Genomic DNA, 23216 nt, shown 5'->3' with positions numbered 1-23216 from the left:
GTCCCTTCTCTGTGGGCCACAATGCCATCACCTACGAATGATGTGGTTGGACTGGATGACATCTGAGTTGACTTCAGAACTCTCTAATATACTAGACTAGACATTGGCTCCTCTGGATAATCTCTTGACTCTACAGATCCCTTTAGAAAGATCTCTAAATTTCTTTAGTTCTGCCCATTGACTCTAGGTAGTTAGAGTAACAAAGACACAGAATAAAAAACACTCCAACTCTCTGTGTCTCTCTTTCCTGGTCTTCAAAAGCATCATCTAATAATTAGAGGGATGCTTTAAGTAAGGCTTATTTGTTGCTTCAATTTTTTTTCAATTTAAAATTAAATTTTAGCATATTATAATTAGGCCAGCTTTAGTTAAGGTTGCTACCTGTCATGAAATGTACATAGAAAAAACATGTACATAAAAAACAGCCATTTTTTGACAACTTTTCTCTTCACAAAAATGTAACTCATCCAAACAATCAATATTAAGTGAAGTGGCAAAGTATTTTAAAGATTTTAAGTAAAAAAGGTTTCAATGAAAATATCCTAAAATCAGTATAGCCTAAAATAAATAGTAAGAATGTTCTCCATTAAGCCCATAAACCCTGCATTATATAATTTCTTAGTTGACAAAGAATAAAAACTAGTATTGTCTTGACCCTTAAATTCCCACCCCAGCAGACTTTTCTCTAATGCTGAAATGAAAATAGTGACCAAATGCTTTGATGGACAACTTATTACAATGAGAACTGAAGGCTTCCGAAACCAGACAAAGATTTTTCTGTATCTCCCAGATGCCAGGGAAAGTAAGGGGAATATTTCAGTCTCCCACCCAAGAATGAACATTATATCTGCATTTTATTAAAAAAAAATAAGTGCTTTAGAAATACTCAAGCTCAAGATACAGTTTTTAAAAAGCAGAAAATGTTCCCAAGGCAGAGTGAAGAAAAAAAAAAAAACTGAGAGAAAATAAAAGGAAACAAGGGAAAAGAAATCTTTCAACAGAGTAGAAACTGTTCGTCTCTCTCTCTGTCCCTGAAAGGTTTTGATCCAACCCTATTTGTTATCCTAGAAAAGCTCTTCTGAAGAAAGGTCTCAGTGTAAGAACTGCTTGAAAGAAGCCAACCCCTTGGAAATAGGAACGGCTCAGCCATTTATTAATGTCAAATATGCTGCCTGCATGAATTAGTCAGCTTGTCTTTTGGAAGCCATACAGAAAAGTTCTTGTGCACCTGCCTCTTAGTGTCCTGACACTTCTGGCTTTAATGACAGCATAACAATCACCAGAAAATAAAATTTAAAAACCAAAATGCTGAATATAATTATATTTTACCTTCTGAATAGCTGATTCATCAGTTTTTAAAGGCTTCTTACTGAAGTATCATCAGTAACCAAGAATATAACCTGCTCAGATGTAAAAAGAAAAGGAAAACAGAGTCATTTTCCTAAACTGGCAAAACCTGACCAAACTACCACAAAACTGACCTCAGAAACAAAGAGAAATGGAGCAGAAAAAGGCCAGATTTCTTACTGGCAGTACCATGGTGGCAAATATCCCAGAACTAAGAAAAGCTGCCAAATAGAAGAGAGAAAATTAAAGGACTTTACAAAAACAGCCAAGCCCAGTGCACACAGCATTCCCAACAGCTGGAGTGAGCTTCAGAAGCAACACACAGGTATAAGGTCCAGCCCTATTCTTTATTTACAGCACAGTTCAAAGTCATTAAATCAAGCACAAAAGAAATGGTTCCCATTTCCTGATTTGGCACTGGATATCCTTCCTACCAGCTGCAATTACATCATTTTTATCCATCTTCTGCTTTTCCTTTTGGGAAAGTAGAGGAGGGGCTAGTGACAAATGGGCCAAAGAGACTTCAACTTCAAAACCAATAAATCCCTGCTTTCAGAGAAACCAAGGAAGTGACTCCCTGTCTTGTGAAAGGCAGTCAATACTCTGCTCTAGTTATCAAGGCCACTGATGGTGTGGGAAAGCTGTCATGAAGAGATTCTTCCTGGAGGTGGCACAAAGATGGCAAGGATTCAGGTCATTGGATGGCTGCTATCACCACCATCACGTTCTCTTCTATCTCAACCTTCACCACACCAAATCTAATAAACAAGGGAAAGTAATTATGTACAGAAAACCAAAGCGAATGGAAGTGTGGGTGGAATGAACTTAAAAGAAGAAACTGAAAATGATCGAACGTTACTCAGTGCATCTTTCTCAGACTTGCATAGAAATCTTTGATCCACTGCTTCATGTGTCTCACTTCCAAGGAGCGGGCTAATAGCACAGTGACAGGATCAAAGGCATTGTTGGCTCGGAGATCTAGATGATGCGCTCCCTCTGGGATGACGATTGCAAGTAAGGTGTCTGTAATATCCTTAGTTACTCCACCTCCTGACCACGGGTCTATTTCACCATTGCTAAGTGAGGGAAAGAAAAAAAAAAAAAGATTATTAGTTTTTTATATCTACACAAATATAAGATAGGAGAAACCTACTCTATGCATAATACCTAAAATTATAAGCTTATAACCTGGGGGATTTGATCTGAGGATTTAATCTGTCATATAGAAAGGTGCTTTATCCTGGAGTTTGACAATATTTCTGCAAGCAGGTACAGAAATAGGACCAGAGAAGACTGAAGGTGATGCCCCATGAATCAACCTAGATTGTACTGTGACTTGGAATTTAGAAGACTGAATTCCGATCCTGGCTTCATCACTCAGAAGCTGTATGACCTTACACAAGTTACCTGACTCAGTCTCCTTATCTGTAAAGTAGAGTTAACAAGGCCTACCTCATAAGGTTGCTTCAAGGGTTAAATCAGACGCTACATGTGGATATGTTTAATAAGTGTCAGGCACATAGGAGTCCTTCAATTAAAGCCAGTCTCCTTCTTTCCTAAGACCCAAATACCAAAGTGATAAAGAAAAATTTCCATATTTAAAAATGTTAATTATCTCTTGGCTCTTTAAAAAAACAAACCATTAAAAAAAAAAAAAGTCCCTCTTAGTATAGTACTTTGGGAAATAGGGTGGTAGGACTGAAAAAACTGCTCTGAATCTAGAATCAGAACTTTTGGGCATTACTCAAGATACTCATTTTACATTAGCTTTAAAATTAAGGAAATGCTATTAGGTTATTAGTCCTGGCTGGTTCACACAACACATTTCAGAATGATGTAAACAGGACCAGTTATTGAAACAGGATATTTAGTTTAGCTAAAAAAAAAAGCCAATACAAACACAGACAGCATCCCTAATAATATTTGTTAACAGCTTTGTCGAGCTATAATTCATCTCCCACAAAAGGGACACTTATATCGTAAAAATTCAATGGTTTTTAATGTATTCAGAGATGTGCAACCATCATCACGATCAATTTTAGAACATTTTCTTCACCCCCAAGAGAAGCCTATACTCACTGGCAGTCAAATCCCCATTCCCCTCTACTACTTCCCCTCACTCTCAGCCCCAGGCAACCACTAATCTACTTTCTATCTCTATAGATTTGCCTATTCTGGACATCTCATATAAATGGAATTATATAATGGGTGCTTTCTGTGATTGGCTTCTTTCACTTTGACATATTTTCATTTCATCCATGTTGTAGCATGTATCAGTACATTTTTCCTTTTTATTGCCAAAAACATTCTATTGTATATGGATATGCCACATTTATTTATCCATTCATCAGATGCACATTTGTGTTGTTTCCACTTTTTGGCTATTATGAATATTACTCCTATGAACATTTGTGTACAAGTTTTTACATGGATGAATATTTTCATTTCTTTTGGGTATATAACTAGGAATGGAATTTCTGGGATATATAATGACTTAACCTTTTGATGAACTGCCAAACTGTTTCCCAAAGTGAGTGCGCTATTTTATACTCCCACAAATAACATCTGAGGGTTCTAAATTCTCTGTATCCTCACCAACATTTATTATGTGTCTTTTTGATTATAGTCATCCTATGTGGGTGTGAAATGGAATCTCACTGTGGTCTTGATTTGCATTTCCCAAATGACTGATGGTATTGAGAATTTTTTTCATGTGCTAATTGGCCATTTGTATATCTTTTTTGAAAAAAATGTCTACTCAGATCCTTGCTCAATTTTAAATTGAATTATCAAATCATTTGATCCATCTTGAGTTAATTTTTTTGTATAGTATGAAATAGGGATCCAGCTTTATTCTTTTGCCTGTGAATAGTTTTCCCAGCATCATTTCTTTTTTCTTTTCTTTTTTTTTTTTTTGCGGTATGCAGGCCTCTCACTGCTGTGGCCTCTCCCGTTGCGGAGCACAGGCTCCAGATGCGCAGGCTCAGCGGCCATGGCTCCCGCGCCCAGCCGCTCCACGGCATGTGGGATCTTCCCGGACCGGGGCACGAACCCGTGTCCTCTGCATCGGCAGGCGGACTCTCAACCACTGCGCCATCAGGGAAGCCCCAGCATCATTTCTTAAAAAAAAACTATTCCTTCCTCAATGAATTGTCTTAGCATTCTTGTCAAAAATCAATTAACCACACAGATAAGGGCTGACTTCTAGACCGGTATGCAGGCCTCTCACTGCTGTGGCCTCTCCCGTTGCGGAGCACAGGCTCCAGATGCGCAGGCTCAGCGGCCATGGCTCCCGCGCCCAGCCACTCCGCGGCATGTGGGATCTTCCCGGACCGGGGCACGAACCCGTGTCCTCTGCATCGGCAGGCGGACTCTCAACCACTGCGCCATCAGGGAAGCCCCAGCATCATTTCTTAAAAAAAAACTATTCCTTCCTCAATGAATTGTCTTAGCATTCTTGTCAAAAATCAATTAACCACACAGATAAGGGCTGACTTCTAGACTGTCAATTCTCTTCCACTGATCTATATGTCTATGTTTATGCCAGTATCACACTGTATTGATTACGGTAGCTTTATACAAAGTTTGAAATCAGGAAGTATGAGTTCTTCAAATTTGTTCTTCCTTTTCAAGATTGATTTAGCTATTCTGGGTCCCTTGCATTTTTAGATGAATTTTAAGATCAGTTTGTCAATTTCTGACTGGTTTAAAGTTTACAAAGCCTTTCATATTTGACCTCACATTATATCAACCATGTGAGGTAGGTTTAATTACAACTCTTAGAGATGAGAAAACTAATGCCTAGTGAAGTTAGAAGGCTTACTCAAATCAAGCCTCTGAGATACAAACTCAGGTCTTTAGCTCAAATCAAGCCTCTGAGATACAAACTCAGGTCTTGTAAGCCTAGTCCAATGCTCATTTTATACTACACATTGCATTTCATGGACACATGATTGCTGTTGGAAATCAACAGCACATACCATCTTGGCTTGTGTGGTGCAGAGTTAAGAAGAGCACAAACTTCGGGATCAGACACACCTGGGTTCCAGTCCCAGGTCTGCCTCTCATGTTCCTAATCTCATGGAAGATTAGATTCCTCAGGATATAACAGGGGCTGAAACAGCTGGATTTAAATACCTGGCCCATGGTAGGTATTAGGTCACTTTTCCCTGTACAGCACCTCTTGGTATGTTTATCTATAAATCACTTGAAATCACTTACAGAACATTTTAATGCATGTTCTGACATTTGTTTAATGTACATTCTATTTTGCTGATATTGTTACAATGCCTAAAATAACAAATCTTCAAGGTCATATTATCAGACATATGAAATTATTTCCATAATTTGCATAATCATTTAAGAAAAACCCTATCATCTATAAGTACAATCTATACACAAATGACTATCAAATAATATCTTTAGCCAGGACCTTTCCCCTAAACTTCAGGACCAATATTCAATTATATACTTAACATTTTTACATGGCAGTCTAACGAGACATCTCAAGCTTTCAGGTCCAAAACAGAGCTCTTTATACTCTCCAACTCCCAACCAGCCCTGCCACTATCTTCCCAATCTCTGTCAATGGCAACCTTATCTTTCCAGTTGCTGGGCCAAAAACTTGTTACCTTTTAATCTCTCTTTCATAACTAATCTGTTGATAAATCCTGTCAGCTATAAATTCAAATATACTCAGAATTTGAACTCTTCTCACCACCCCACTGCCACTGCTCTGGTCTAAGTCACTGTTATCTCTAGCCTGAAGAGCCTTTTTTTTTTTTTTTTTTGCCGTACGCGGGCCTCTCACTGTTGTGGCCTCTCCCTTTGCGGAGCACAGGCTCCGAATGCGCAGGCTCAGCGGCCATGGCTCACAGGCCTACTCACTCCACGGCATGTGGGATCTTCCCAGACCGGGGCACAAACCCATGTCCCCTGCATCAGCAGGTGGACTCTCAACCACTGCGCCACCAGGGAAACCCAGCTGAAGAGCCTTTTAACTGATCTTCCTGCTTCTACTCTTGTCTCCCTGCAATCTAATATCAATACAGCAGCCAATTTGATGCTGTTAAAATCTGAATCAGATTCTGTCACTCCTCTGCTTAAAACACTCCAAGTTTTCCCATTTCCTTCAGAGTAAAAACCAAACATGCAGGACCTACAAGTCTCTAAATGATCTGGGCCCTTGCTGCCTCTCTGATTTCATCTCCTGCTACCCTCTCCCTCCTTAACTCCACTCCAGCCACACTGACCTTCTCACTGTACCTGGAGGAGAACATGCTGGGACATTTACCTCTCAAGGCCTTTGCCTCTGCTTACCTCTCTGCTTGGAGTATCCTTAGCCCACCGAACTCGTGGCTAGCTAGCGCCTTCCTCCACATCACTATTCAAAAGTCACCCCTGGGCTTCCCTGGTGGCGCGGTGGTTGGGAGTCCGCCTGCCGATGCAGGGGACACGGGTTCGTGCCCCGGTCCGGGAGGATCCCACATGCCGCGGAGCCATGAGCCATGGCCGCTGGGCCTGCGCGTCCGGAGCCTGTGCTCCGCAACGGGAGAGGCCACGGCAGTGAGAGCCCGCATACCACAAAAAAAAACAAAAACAAAACCAAAAGTCACCCCTTGGTGAGGTCTTCCTTAGTCACCTCATCTAAAACTTCTAACTTCTCCCCCCACCACCAACATTTCATAACCCTCTTCCCCTTATTTATTTTTTTTCCCTTAGCATTTATCTCCTTCTAACATGCTTATAAGTGCTATCTTGTTCATTATCCATCTCTCAAACTAGAACTCCCCAAGGGCAGGGCTTTCTGTCTGTTTTATTACTGTATCTTCAACACCTGGCACACAGTAGGAGCCATACAAATATTTATCGAATGAATGAAAAAAGAATGTATGTAGTTATTTGTGGCCTTACATCAGATGCCCTACACAAAAATCTATAAATACACGCATGCAAGTTTAGGAACATGTAAATAACTTCAGTACTTTTTACATGGGAAAGCAGAGTTCACCTAAGTGATTCATATAAATATATAGAGACTGACCTTCAGCTATGTGTAATACTGGCAAGAAACAATGAACTAAGTCAGCAGACCTAAGTTTTATACCCTAGTAAGCCACATGACTTTGGGTAAGTCACCTGACCCCTCTGAACCTCAATTCTCATGTGTATTACCAAAAAAAAATTTTTTTAAAGATAATGCCCCTCACTCACAGAGATATTGTGAGGCCCAAGTTGAATAATATATGTGGAAATAAGGTATAAACTATAAAACACATGAATGTGCAGCATTATTATAGTTATTATCATATTCCATAAGCATAAGAAGTGTTAATACTTCTGAGAGGTAAATGAATAATGAAAAGGGATGCAATAGCATTTCTCACAGAAATTTGGTCAGAAAACTAATGCAATCAATTTTCTAGGTAAATGTACAAATTAAAAAAGAAATAAGCATTTAGGTACGTTAAGTACATGTGTATTTGAAATATAAGTTTAAAACCCCTGTCCTACCCTCACCACACTTTTAACCACATTTTTCTTCTTAAAAAAATTAATTCAATTGCAACTTAACAACATCATTCCTGGGGGGAAAAAATCACTCCAAAAATGTACTTTTTGCGGGGGGGGGTTGTTAAAAACAAGAGGAAAAACTCACATGCAAAACAGGAGCCTTAGTTTTCAACTATGAGATAAATTTTTAAAGTAAACTACACAAGGGGTTGGATTCTCTTAAGTGAACAAATGGCCTTTATCATTATTACAATTTGACAGAACCAACCCCAGATAGGAAACTCTCCATTATTTGCAAAACAAAAAAGCTATCCCAACAGCCACATAATAAGCAAACTGCATTTGATTTAAAAGGTCATCTGAATCAGCCTAGTGGCTTAGCAACAGTGTTTGGAGTTGCTGAGAGACCTAAGATGCACATGGACTTGAATTTCTTGGTTCTAGACATGTGAAAGCTAAACCAGTCACTGGGAAATTTACAGGAAAAAAAAATACTGGCTTTCATGAGAGAATCTAGATGCCTGGATACAATTCCCAACAGTGAGCCTCACTTAATTGCTGGCAACAATTAATTTGCCTGAGAAATGATGTTAAAGTAACCAGCTTCTCAGAGACTCCTTTTTGAATTTATATTTAAATAACTGAAAATGACCATTTGTAAGATAATTTCTTACCAACTGGAGTTGGGGAAAAAATAAATCCTTCCAACAAAACCACTGTGGAATAAGAAAATTGCTGAAATGGAACTATTAATAGCTACTATTAAATCCTCATTCATTCAACACATTTACTGAGTGCCTACTATGTGTCAGGTACTGACTGGGTACAAGTGACTTAACCATGAACAGACAAAACCTCTGCCCTCACAGTGCTCACTTCTGTGATAATCTATCTACTCCTCGAAGTAACTCTGGCAGGTAATCATTATTTCTAACTCATAAAAATTGGCAATTTGCCTGAGGCCACGCAGCTAATTCAGGGTAGAAGCAGAATGGCACCCAGGTCTCCCTGACTTCAAAGCCCAAGCTCTTAACTGGCAAATCTCTAATCCAACCATTAAAAACAGACTGAATTTTCTAACCAGAAAAGCAGTCACAGTTGGATTTGTGTGAGGTGACTTGAGAGAAGCATGAACATAAAATACACTTTCCACATGGTTCCTTGGACATTTTCTTACTCATCAACCAGTAATGTTTTCTAGCTGATAGCCACTAAGTAGACAGAACAGACCCACCTAAAGCTGCTCTTTTACTTTCAGAATATGCTTTCTTCAGAAAAGCAGTAGAATTTTGAATTTTTAAATAACTTAAGTTTTACATTGAATTCTTCACACCTAGAAGCATATGGGAAAAGATTTCTTTTTAAAAGTAGTCTTGCCACTGCACAAAGATAAACCAGCATTTTCATATAGTTCTGCCTTTAAACTTTCACATGCCTCTGAAGCCTTTCTGAGCTTTATATCACTCCTCATCCTTATCAAACATATTAGGCATTCACTATGTGCCAGTCACTGTAGCAGGTGCTAAAGGCACAGAGATGATTAAGACAAAGTCTCTGTCTTTGAGAAGTTTACAGTCTCATGGGGCAAGATAGAAACACAAACAGATAATTTCCACACAGGGCACTAAGGGATAGTCACAGGCCTTAGCGGAGCTAAGTGTGTGGGGGAAACCTAACCTCCCTGGAGGTGTCAGGGAAGGTTTCTTGGAGGATGCCCGAGCCTTAGGAAAAAGAAAAAAGAGAAAGGAAAGGACATTCAGGAACAGATAGTCCCCTGTTGGCTAGAAGGTAAAGTACAGGATGAGAGTATACTTCCATTTATTCATTCAACGTACATTTTTTGAGCATATATATTTGCTAGGTCTGGGCCAAGTACTTCACTAGGTTAAATTTTTTTAAGCATCACAACAACTCTGTGGGTGATTTTACAGAAGAGAAAACTGAGGGTCAAAGAGCTTAAGTAATTTAAGACAGCTCATTCTGCCTTTGCACAACTCTGTTAGGAAGTCCTTTCTTAAACTGAGCTAGAAGTTTTTAACACTGAGCCATAATTTCCACCTACTGGCTTCAGTTCTACTCCTCAACCTTTATTTCACAAAATCTATCCTTTCCCCCGATGATAATGATGACGACGACTGTTATTTTGATACCCTGAGGAAAACAGTATAAAAGGACAAATGGATCACTAAAATATTCATCTGTAATGGTTGAATCCAATAAAAAAGGATAATGTGTTTGACGAAAACTCAGATATTAAAACCTTTATACAAGGATTTAAAGACCACTTTACAATTCAACTTGAACTTCAGCTTTGAGCTTACAGCATCAGCATGCTAGACAAATCCATATAAATACTACATGGAGGTAAGGTCCTAAAGAAAAACAAGAACATGACAAAGTACTTCCTCCTCCGAGGCAACAAAGATGACCTTGGACACCCAAGGCTTATACGTAAGCCTTTTTCAGTCCTCTCAGTCCTTTCATGTTTTCCTGATTTCAAACATCCTAACTTGTCAGTTTCCTTAAATACCTTAAATATACTTATTTGCTCAACTGTCACTTCATAAGGTTGAGATGAAAAGTATAGTTTTGCAGACTCCTATTGAGGACAAGGAAAACAATTTCAGGAAATAAAAAAGAATCTTTAAGTTTTCCATATAGAGGGGGCAGGTACCCTACTGAGTGAGAAAATAGCATGAACCCAATAAGACAGAGGCTCTTTTGCAAAATGGGCAGTGCCACTGGCCTAAACCCAGAGAGTGATCCTTCAGTCAAAACAGCATTCCTCACTCCTAAAAGCTATTGGCCATGTCTAGAAGGTCAAATGTGACTGTTTAAAAGAGTCTGTAAAAGAATGACATTTACAATTTAAATAGGTCCAGGTTAAGGGATATGTATAGGTATCTCTCTACTATCGCCATATAGATTTGGGGAAATTTTTAATTAAATGGTTGCTATTTTAATAACTAACAACCTAATATTCAAGCCAAAACATGGAAATTTTGAAGTCGCAATCAGACACATAAAGTCTACTCAATTAACTCCAACGTGAACCAATACCAAATATGACACTACTAGTGCAGCAGTGTAACAGAAGAACAAACACAGGTTTTGTAGTCAGACATGCCAAGGTTGAAAACTGACTTTATCACTTGGTAACTAAAACAAAGCTGGATGAGTTTTGGCAAGTGACTGCTCACCGTGACCTTCACTTTTCTCCTCAGTAAAAAAGGGACTATAAAAACTGCTTCCAAGCGTTGTTGTGAGAATTGAATTAATTTATTTAAAGTGCCTCATACAGTGCCTGGGACAGAACAGAGTGGGCACTTCAAAAGTGTTTGTTAAATATATATTAAAATTTTTTATTATCATTGATAACAATAGTAACACAAATTGAGAACAACAGATGATGCTTCACTTTGTGTTGGAGAGTATTTTTTTAATATTTTAACTTTGTTGCTGTTGTTTTTAAGCCTTTAAGCATACTGATAATAGAGCAAAAACTCATATCACCTCTCAGCATCCTCTGTCTTTCAAGGAGTAGAAAAACATGATGGATACCACTGCTGTATTCTATATCGTTGTAACTGTGCAGCATTTTCCTGGTTCTCTTTTCTCAGCTATTCTAAAAATGTCTCCATCAACCAAAGTTTTCTTTGGATCAGCAAAAATTCACCTGAAAATGATGTTCGTGTGCGAACTGATGTTTTTGCCTCCATACATAGTAGGGATCCAAGAGGGCCTTGGTTTCACACCCCACTGTTTAAAACAGTCATCAGAAAATTCCTTAAAGTTCCACGAGTGAGGTTCGAACATGTCATCAATACCATTAGAACAGAAGGGCATGACCATTTCTGTGCAGGTCTGAAAAAGCAAACCAGGAGAGATTCCAGTGAGAAGATGAGGCATAAAATGTTAAAGAAATTGACCAAGGTCATACAGCTTGTAAGCAGTAGAGCCAGGGTTTGAACTCAGGGAGTCTGGCTTCAGAGCCCCTGTTCTTTATACCATACCACCTCTCATTATTCCTGGAAAGGCTCAGCTGAGAAGTCACAGAAGTTGGGGCTATACATTCCTTCTTTGCAAACTGCTTCATTTCACATCTATTATCATATTTAATCCTCAAAACAACTCTGGAGGAAAGTATTACTATTATTATTACTAGTCTCATTGTACAGATGAAGGAATGAATGGAGGCTCAGACAGAATCAAGTTAGACTCCCCCTTCTTTTCTGTGTCCATAAAATGCTACCTTTATAGGACTTACTAAGATCTATTGTAACATTAGTTTAGTTACCTATCATTTCCACCAAGCTATATTTGATGATTAGATCGTATCTCATTTACCTTTGTGTCTCTGGAGTCTAGAAAAGTGCCTGACTTGTGGTAAGTACTCAGAATATATTCTGTGATGATTAAATACCAAACTGAACTAGTATATATAGTATATGTAAGACAGATAAACAACGAGGTCCTACTCTATAGCACAGGGAACTATATTCAATATCCTGTAACAAACCATAATGGGAAAGAATATGAAAAAGAATATATATATGTATAACTGAGTCAATTTGCTGTACAGCAGAAATTAACACAACATTGTAAATCAACTTTACTTCAGTAAAATAAAAAAAAAATGAAATTGGTATTTAATGAATGTATGAATGAGGAAACTTATCCATAGTCTCAAAGTATAAGGTAATAGAACTCAGATTTGGATCCAGGTGATAAAATCTTGCAAATTCTCTGTTATAGCACAACCATATCAGTGAAAAGTAAGTTCCACTTGGGGAAATATACACACTTACCTGATAGCTCCAACCCAGGGCTCCCAGACTGCTGGTTGCTGTCTCTGATATATTCAGGCATCTCGCCTGGCCCGAATAATTGTAATATACATTCAGAGCTTGGAAAATATTCTGCAGCAGCCATGTATCAGATACATTGGGATTTTTCAAATACTGGCACACTACCTGTCATTTTAGAGAGATAAAAGGGAGAAGAGTCGAATATAAATATAAAATTACAGTTTAATGAAACAAAGAAGAAATATGAGTTTGATTTGATCATAAAACAATCTTAAGCATCTAACGGCATTGCCTGACAATTTCTATCTATCGCATATAACCACCTTCATAAATGAATAAACCTTTCAAATTACTCCCCAAACTATACAAATAAACCAAAGTCATTTGCATGGTATGCAAAGTCCTCCCCACTTACCACTCTAGGTTTATCTTCTGCAGCCTTTGCTCCAGCCTAGCAAAACCATTCCCACCACACCAACTTCTTTCCCTCCTCACTGCCTTCGCTCACACTGAAATGCCCTTTTCCCACTCCACTATTGCCTGGCAAACACCAACTCATCTTCTTCAACGCAGCTCAAGTGTCACCTCCTCTATGAGGCCGTTGTTGCCTATACCCTCAAGTCAGGGAGAACTAAATCACTCCCTCCTTTGTGCCTCCTCATCCTGTGCTTATTTCTATCAGAGCTGATACCGCACTCATTTGATTCCAGAATGTCTCCCTTGGCACTTAGCAAGGCATCTGGCAGCTAAATGTTTGCTGAATGAATGACTATATTTTTATGAAAATGCAAAATTTATGAAATTTCTTTTGGAAAAACTACACCAAGCTCCTACATCTGTAACATTATAAGAAGCATATCAGGCAGCTCCCCAGTTCAAAATACTCCTAACACTCGACTATAATCAGAGCTAAAAGTCACAGGTAATACTTGGGATTGGGAGCGAAGGCAGGACTGACTAGTCAGGGACATGGGGAAATTTCAAGGTTATGAAAATATTTCTTATCTTCATAAGGGTCTGGATTATACAACAAACAACACACAATTTGTATGTAAATTTTACCTCAAAAAAATTATAAACAAATATTGAACTCTAGATAGTGATGTTAAAGCTGAAGTATACAGTCTATATTTCATTTATTTCTGCTCTAATCTTTATTTCTTTCCTTCTACTGACTTGGAGCTTCACTTGTTCTTTTTCTAGTTCCTTGAGGTGTAAATTTAGATTGTTTATTAGAGACTTTTCTTGTTTCTTGAGGTAAGCATTTATCACTATGAACTTCCCTCCCAGAAGTGCTTTTGCTGCACCCCATAAATTTTGGTATGTTACATTTCCATTTTCATTTGTCTCAAGGTATTTTTTAAATTTCTCTTTTAATTTCTTCTTTGACCCATTGGTTGTTCAATAGCATGTTGCTTTATCTCCAAATATTTGTGAATTTTCCAGTTTTCTTTGTGTAATTTATTTCTAGATTCATACCACTGTGGTTGGAAATGATGCTTCATATGATTTCAGTCCTCTTACATTTACTAAGACTTGTCTGTGGCCTAACATTTGATCTATCTTAGAAAATGTTCTATGTGTACTTGAGAAGAATGTATATTCTGTTGCTTTGAGATAGAATGTTCTATAAATATCTGTTAAGTCCATCTAGTCTAATGTGCTGTTTAAAACCAATGTTTCCTTATTGATTTTCTGCCTGGATAATCTATCTATTGATGTTAGTGGGGTATTAAAGTCCCCTACTGTTCATGTACTGCTGTCTATTTCTCCCTTTAGGTCTGTTAATATCTGCTTTACATATTTAGGTTCTCCTATGTTGGGCACAAAAATATTTACAAATGTTATATACTCTTGTTGAATTGACTCCCTTATCATTATGTAACACACTTCTTTGTATATCATTATACTCTTTATTTTAAAGTCTATTTTGTCTAATATAAGTATAGCTACCCCAGCTTTCTTTTGGTTTCCATTTGCATGGAATATCATTTTCCATCCCTTCACTTTCAGTCTGTCTGTGTCCTTACATCTAAAGTGAGTCTCTTATAGGCAACATATTGATGGGTCTTGGCTTTTTATTCATTCAACCACTCTGTGTCTGTTGATTAGAGAATTCGGTCCATTTACATTTAAAGTAATTATTAATATATATGTGCTTATTGCCATTTTGTCCATTGCTTTCTGGTTGTTTATGTAGCTCCTCTAGCTCCTTTCTTTCTTTTTCTCTTGCTCTCTTCCTCTGTGGCTTGATGACTTTCTTTAGTGATATGTTTATATTCCTCTCTCTTTATCTTTTGTATATTTACTATAAGTTTTTGTTTTGTGGTTACCATGAGACTTACATATAACAATTTATATCAATAAAAGTCTATTTTAAGTTGATAACAACTTAAGTTTGATCCCACTGAAAAGCTCAACATTATTACTCCCCCATTTTATAATTCTGAAGTCACATTCTTCATCTTTTTCTCTTGTATATCCTTAACAAGTTACTGTAATCATAGTTATTTTTACTACCTTTGATTTTTTTGGCCTTCATACTAGCTTTGTAAGTAATTAATCCATTACCTTTACTATATATTTGCCTTTCCAGTGAGATTTATTCTTTCATATGAGTTCTTGTTACTACTTAGTGCTCTTTCTTTTCAGTTTAAAGAAGTACCTTTTAACATTTCTTATAAGGCTGGTTTAATGGTGATGAACTCCTTTAGCTTTTGCTTGTCTAGTAAACTCTATCTCTCCTTCACTTCTGAATGATAACTGCCAGGTAGAGTATTCTTAGTTGAAAGGTTTTTTTCTTTCAGCACCTTATATACTGTGTCTTTCCCTTCTGGCCTGCAAAGTTTCTGCTAAAAAATCTGCTCATAGTCTTATGGGAGCTCCCTTGCCTGTAACAAATTGCTTTTTCTTGTTGTTTTTTAATATTTTCTCCTTGTACTTAACTTTTGACATTTTAATTATAATGTATCTTGGTATGGGTCTGGTTGGATTCCTCTTATTTGGAACTCTCTGGGATTCCTGGATCTGGAAGATTAGGGAAGCTTTCACCTATTATTTCTTCAAATAAGATTTCTGCCCCTTTCTCTCTCTCTTCTCCTTCTGGGAACCCTATGATGTGAATGTTAGACCACCTGATGTAAATGTTAGTCTATAAGTCCTTTAAGCTATTTTCACTTCTTTTCATTCTGCTGCTCTGACTGGGTAAGTCCTACTGCCCTGTCTTTGTGTTGACTGATCCTGTCTTCTGTTTCATCTAATCTGCTGTTGAACGCCTCCAGTGTAATTTTTTTCAGTTATTGTATTCTTCAGCTTTGTGACTTCTATGTGGTACTTTTTTTTAGAGTTTCCATCTCTTTGCTGAAATTCTGTGTTCATCCATTCTTGCTCCCCAGTTCAGTGAGCATCTTTATGACCATTACTTTGAACTCTTTATCAGGTAAATTAATATCTCTCTCATTAGGATTTTTTTCTGAGGTTTTATCTTGTTCTTTCATTGGGAACATATTCCTCTATTTCTTCATTTTGTTTGACTCTCTGTGTTAGTTTCTATATAATAGAAACAACCACCTCTCCCAGTCATGAAGGAGTGGCCTCATGTAAGAGATGAACCTTGTTGTTCAACCCTGCCTTAGCTCTTGGGTGTCTTTCAAACCTTTGTGCTTATCCAAGCAGCCTATTATATTTTTAATAACTCCAAGTAGTTGAGGAAATGCCAAAACCTGTCAGCATCCCAAAAGGGAGGATCTTAGCCCTTTCATTCAGGATGACTAGAAGCCAGACCCTCAAGCACTAGCTTTTAAAAGTATGCAAATATATACAGTGCTGTGGGACTGCAAGCATAAGCCCTGTTGGCCACCAGAGTCAGGTGATCTGGAAGTGCCCACTGGGCAGTCGCAAAAAACAGGGCTCCAGATGAGTGTATAAGCTCTTTTCTAGGTGCTATCAGCAAGCTGAAGCAAGGCAGAGGGAAAGCACCAAGATGGCATACATGGCCTACATTCCTTAAGAGCAGCTTTGCAGGCCACTAAATATGTGTTAAACCTGAAGCCTGCCCCTCAGGCAGAAGCTCCAAACAAGCAAAGAAGTCTCCTTCACAAAAAGACTAGGGGATGTACCTCAGTCTGCTGTCTATGCAGTGCCCTGAGGGTGACAGCCTGACAAGAACCATATCTCCAATAGCACAGTCCCATGGGACTCAGGAGTGTAAGACCCACCCCCCCAGCCACCAGAGCCAGGTGATCAAGGGGTGTCCCCTGGGTGGGAGCCACAAAAACTGGGGTGCCAGACATAAAAGCCAGGGCACCAGACACATGTAAAGCTCCCCTCCAGGAAACACTGCAGTTTGGAGCATGGCAATAGAAAAAAAATTAATAAAACTAAGACCTGGATTTTGGAAAATAAAATTAGCAAATCTTTAGCCAGAGTGACCAAGAAAAAAAGAGAGACAACTCAAATAAATAAAATCAGAAATGAAAGAGGAGATACTACAGATACTACAGATCCTGTGTATTTCTGATACCAAAGAAATACAAAGGATCGTAACAGAGTACTATAAACAATTATATGTCATCAAGTTCAACAACCTAGAAGAAATGCATAAATTCCTAGAAACATGCAGCCTATCATTACTGAATCATGGGGGACTTCCCTGACAGTACAGGGGTTAAGACTCCACACTTCCACTGCAGAGGATACAGGTTCAGTCCCTGGTTGGGGAATTAAGATCTCACATGCCGTGCAGTACAGCCAAAAAAAAAGACTGAATCATGATGAAACAGAAAATCCGAACAGGCTGAGTACTAGTAAGGAGATTGAATCAGTAAACAAAAGCCTTCAAAAAAACAAGAGTCTAGGACCAGATGGTTTCACAGGTGAATTCTACCAACATTCAAGGAAGAATTAATATCAATCCTTCCTAAACTCTTCCAAAAAAACAGAAAAGGAGGGAACACTTCCAAGTTCATTTTACAAGGCCAGAATTACCCTGATACCAAAACTACATAAGAATTCCACAAGAAAAGAAAATTACAGGCCAATATCCCTGATGACCATAGATGCAAAAATCCTCAACAAAATATTAGCAAACTGAATTCAATGATACACTAAAAGGATCATACACGGTGATCAAGTAGGATTTATCCAGGGAAGCAAGGATGGTTCAACATCAATAAATCAGTCAATGTGAACCACCATATTAACAAAATAAAGGATAAAAATTAACTGATCATCTTAATAGATGCAAAAGAAGTATTTGACAAAATTCAACATCTATTTATGATTAAAAATTAAAACTCTCAACAAACTGGGTATAGAGCGGACATACTTCAACATAATAAAGGTTGTATATGACAAGCCCAGAGCAAACATCATACTCACAGTGAAAAGCTGAAAGCTTTTACTCTAAGATCAGGAACAAGACAAGGATGCCCACTCTCACCACTTTTATTCAACATACTATTGGAAGTCCTAGCCAGAGCAATTAGGTAAGAAAAAGAAATAAAAGGCATCTAAATCTGAAAGGAATAAGTAAAATTACCTCTATTTGCAGATGACATGATATTATATATAAAACACCATAAAGGCTCCATCAAAAAACTGTTAGAGGAAATCTCCTGGCAGTCCAGTGGTTAGGACTCCACACTTGCACTGCAGGAGGCATGGGTTCAATCCCTGGTCAGGGAATTAAGATCCCACACGCTGTGTGGTGTGGCCAAAAAAAAACTGTTAGAAAAATTAATGAATTTATTAAGAAAAATCAATGAATTCAGTAAACTTGCAAGAAACAAAACCAACATACAAAAATCTTCTGTGTTTCTATATATTAATAGTGAACTATCAGAAAGAGAAATTAAGAAAACAATCCCATTTACAATTACATCAAAAAGAATAAAATAGGGCTTCCCTGGTGGCGCAGTGGTTGGGAGTCTGCCTGCCGATGCAGGGGACACAGGTTCATGCCCCGGTCCGGGAGGATCCCACGTGCCGCGGAGTGGCTGGGCCCATGAGCCATGGCCGCTGAGCCTGCGTGTCCAGAGCCTGTGCTCTGCAGTGGGAGAGGCCACAGCAGTGAGAGGCCCGCATACCGCCAAAAAAACAAAAAACAAACAAACAAAAAAGAATAAAATACCTGGGAGGAGGTATTTTAGACATGAAAGACCTACATATTACAAAATACAAGACATTGGGCTTCCCTCGTGGCGCAGTGGTTGAGAGTCCGCCTGCCGATGCAGGGGACACGAGTTCGTGCCCCCGTCCAGGAAGATCCCACATGCCGCGGAGTGGCTGGGCCCGTGAGGCCGCTGAGCTGAGCCTGCGCGTCCAGAGCCTGTGCTCCACAACGGGAGAGGCCACAACAGTGATAGGCCCGCGTACCACAAAAAAAAAAACAAAACAAGACATTAATGAAAAAATTGAAGAAGACTCAAATAAATGAAAATATATTTCATGCTCATGGATTGGAAGAATTAATATTGTTAAAATATCCATACACAAAGCAATATACAGATTCAATGCTATCCTTATCAAAATTCCAATGAGATTTTTCACAGAAATAAAATTAAAAATTCTAAAATTTGTGTGGAACCATAAAAGACCCCAAATGGCCAAAGCAATCTTGAGAAAGAACAATGGTAAAGGCATCACACTCTCTGATTTCAAACTGTATTACAAACCTGTATTAATTAAAACAATATGGGGCTTCCCTGGTGGTGCAGTGGTTGAGAGTCCACCTGCTGATGCAGGGGACACGGGTTCCTGCCCCGGTCTGGGACGATCCCACATGCCACGGAATGGCTGGGCCCGTGAGCCATGGCCACTGAGCCTGCCCGTCCGGAGCCTGTGCTGCACAACGGGAGAGGCCACAACAGTGAGAGCCCAGCGTACCGCAAAAAAACAAAAAACAAAACAAAACCAATATGGTACTGGCATAAAAACAGACACATAGATCAATGAAACAGAATAGAGAGACCAGAAATAAACCCATGCATATATGGTCAATTAACTTATGACAAACAAGTCAAGAATATACAATGGGGGGCTTCCCTGGTGGCACAGTGGTTAAGAATCCGCCTGCCAATGCAGGGAACACAGGTTCCAGCCCTGGTCCAGGAAGACCCCACATGCCGCGGACCAACTAAGCCTGTGTGCCACAACTACTGAGCCTGCGCTCCAGAGCCTGTGAGCCACAACTCCTGAAGCAACAAAAGCAAAAATAAACAAGTGGGATTTCATCAAACTTAAAGCCTCCTGCATAGCAAAGGAAACCATCAACAAATGAAAAGGCAACCTACTGAATGGGAGAAAATATCTGCAAATCATATATCTGATAAAGGGCTAACATCCGAAATATATAAAGAACTCATACAACTCAACAACAACAACAAAAAATCCTATTAAAAATGGGCAGAAGATCCGAATAGACAGTTTTCCAAAGAAGACATACAGATGGCCAACAGGTATATGAAAAGATGCTCTACATCATTAATCAAAAGGAAAATGCAAATCAAGAGTACAATGAGATATCACCTCACATCTATTAGAATGGCTATTATAAAAATGACAAGTGTTAGCAAGGATGTGGAGAAAAGGGAACGCTATGCACTGCTGGTAGGAATGTAAATTGGTACACCACTTTGAAAACAGTATGGAGGTTTCCTCAAAAACTTAAAACTAGAAATGCCACATAATCCGGCAATTCCACTTCTGGGTATTTACCCAAGGAAAACAAAAACACTAATCCGACAAGATATATGCATCTCCATGTTCATTGCAGCATTATTTACAATGGCCAAGATATGGAAACAACCTAAATGTTCATCAATGGATGAATGAATAAAGGAGATATGGTACATGTATACGATGGAATATTATTAAGCCATAAAAAAAAGAATGAAATCTTGCCATTTGTGACAACATGGGTAGACTTTAAGGGCATTATGCTAAGTGAAATCAGTCAGACAGAGAAAGGCAAATACTATATGATCTATCTCTCTTATATGTAGAATCCAAAAAAAAAAAATTTTTTTTTTTTTAAATTTAAAAAGCCATGCTGGGACTTCCCTGGTGGTGCAGTGCTTAAGAATCTGCCTGCCAATGCAGGGGACGTGGGTTTGATCCCTGGTCTGGGAAGATCCCACATGCCGCAGAGCAACTAAGCCCGTGTGTGAAAACTACTGAAGCCCATGCACCTAGAGCCTGTGCTCCGCAGCAAGAGATGCCACTGCAATGAGAAACTCGCACACCACAACAAAGAGTAGCCCCCGCTTGCCGCAACCAGAGAAAGCCCACGTGCAACAACGAAGACCCAACACAGCTAAAAATAAGTTAACTAATTTATATGTAAAAAAAAGAAAGAAAGAGAACTGAACTAAACTGAAAGCTGCAAAAACCTATCAAGCCTAAAGCAATAAGGAAATGCATGTTGAAGAAAAAAGGCAAAAGATTGTTTTACTATTCTGACAACTCTCAATTATTCATGGTAAGTCAAAAATACCTAATTGCATAGCCCTTTTCTCAGAAAATGTTCCTGAGAAATATGCCAATTAGAAATACTCTAGAATATATGGAAATCAAGAACCAATCATAGAATTTATTAAACTATCTAATGCCAACAGTTGATCAGCATTCTTTCCTGCATGTGGACACCCCCACTGGGTGTCTGCTCTTTCAAAATGCAGCACAAAACTACGGAGTAGACCCATGCAATGCAGAGAAGAGCATTATGTTCAAGCACAGCATGGTAGATGAAGCTGGGTGACAGTGCAAGCTGGGCAGGGGGAGAAGGGAGTGCTGATATGCAGCAACAAGTGGCCTAATACTCTCGAAGAGAACAGTAACAAGTGAGTGTGACTCACATGCTGGCATCAGATCCCCTCTCAGAGCTAGAACACTGGGCCTCTGTCAGGCAAAGAAAAGGAGTCCCTATGAATAGCCATCTCTGCAAACAGCAGTTACTGTCACTCCCTAAGAGACACAAGCATGGCTGGGGACTGGCACCAGCTGACAATACTTGGGTTTTGGCAGCCCCACTTACATAGAGAGAACATCCTGGTCAGAAACTTGGCCTCTGCTGATAGAAATTCCATGTCCAAATTAAGGGCAATCCTGGGCCCACTGTCCTCTGTGAGCTCAGAGCACCCTTGGAGTACTGTGTCCAATTCTGAGCACCACACTCTAATAAGGACACTGACCAACATGAGGAAATTCAGAGGGGAGCAATCAGGATGGGGAGTTGAGGAATAGTTGAAGAAACTCTATAATTGGTCATTTGAATCATCCCCAATCTTTTACTATTGCAAGTGAGGCTACAATAAATATCCTTGAGGCTAAATCTATCTATCTATCTATCTATCTATCTATCTATCTACCTATCTACCCTTGTTTTCCTGAGATAAATTCTTAGAGGAATTACTGGTTTGAAGGAAATAAACATTTTTAAGGCCTTTGCTACATCATGTCAAACTGCCTTATAGGAAGGAAGTACCAGTTGATAATTCTACCAGTATGATAGAGAGTAGGCCTGAAAAATATCACTTAAAATTTGTTTACAAATATTTAAAATAAGAGAATTTTGTTATTTTAGGTGTTTCTAAATTTCCTCTCTAACATAAAGATTCTGTGAGTCTAAGCATCATCCTCTAGATAAAAGACACACTCTCTACATTTCTCTATGTACAGTTGACCCTTGAAAAACACAGGTTTGAACTGGGTGGGTCCATTTATACACGGATTTTTTTCAATAAATATATAGTCAGCCCTCCATATCCACAAGTTTGGCATCCATGGATGGACATTTCCACCTGAGGTTGATTAAATTCACGGATGGGAAACCCATGGATACAGAGGCCAACTGACTATACTACACCCTTTTACATAAGGGACTTGAGCTTCCATGGATTCTGGTATACACAGGGGCTCCTGGAACCAATCCCCTGAGGATACTATGGATACTGAGGGAAGACTGTATTCCATTAAGAATTTTAGTAGCCAAGAGTAAATAAAGTTTTCCCCAAAATACTTAAATTATACTAGCAAAACCTCAGCACTATTCCCATGCTTATTTAAAGACTAGTAATTCAACAGGATATATTCATATACTTTTATTAAAGATCTATAGGATACACAAAATACGTAAATGTTAAGCCGAACCATATGAAATTGCCATGTTTATAAGTCAAACACAAATATTGGCATTTTTGGTTCAACCTCATATAATACTTCAGCTTACGCCTGATAATTTGCAGGTACTACCCATCTGATGAGGGCAAGCACTTGGTCTGTTGATTATTTACTTAGGGACTGTGATCTAATCAGACAAGGAAAGATTCTCTGCCAACCACTTCCATCCGAAATACTCAGCACTGAGGTAGCCCCTGTACTACACTTTCCATTTATTTTGTAGACACTAGCAAACAGTGTCTTCTAAACAATTTCTACAAAAGGCACAGCATTCCTACTTAGACTATAAATCTACTGATAAGGGGGCAGCTGGGGCTGAGTCTGCTAGTAAAACTATTGACTATTCCTTGAGGTCGGGTGCTTTCCCTA

General features: G+C 38.8%; 1 protein-coding gene across 1 annotated transcript in view; it reads right to left on the bottom strand.

The window, feature by feature from the left end:
* Window positions 1-1675: 1675 nt before the first annotated feature.
* Window positions 1676-23216, bottom strand: part of PRCP (prolylcarboxypeptidase) — a 70929-nt gene continuing 49388 nt past the window's right edge. The window contains exons 7-9 of the mRNA XM_007447361.1: window positions 12669-12833; window positions 11537-11724; window positions 1676-2423 (exon numbers count right to left, since the gene is read on the bottom strand). Coding sequence (XP_007447423.1) covers window positions 2207-2423; window positions 11537-11724; window positions 12669-12833 — 570 coding nt within the window. The 3' untranslated portion in view covers window positions 1676-2206. The remainder of the gene's footprint in view (window positions 2424-11536; window positions 11725-12668; window positions 12834-23216) is intronic.

Source organism: Lipotes vexillifer, unplaced genomic scaffold (assembly GCF_000442215.2).
Source record: "Lipotes vexillifer unplaced genomic scaffold, Lipotes_vexillifer_v1.1 scaffold824, whole genome shotgun sequence".
Lineage (NCBI taxonomy): Eukaryota > Metazoa > Chordata > Mammalia > Artiodactyla > Lipotidae > Lipotes > Lipotes vexillifer.
Note: the sequence above shows the minus strand (reverse complement) of the source record. Positions and strands in the feature narration are given on the sequence as shown.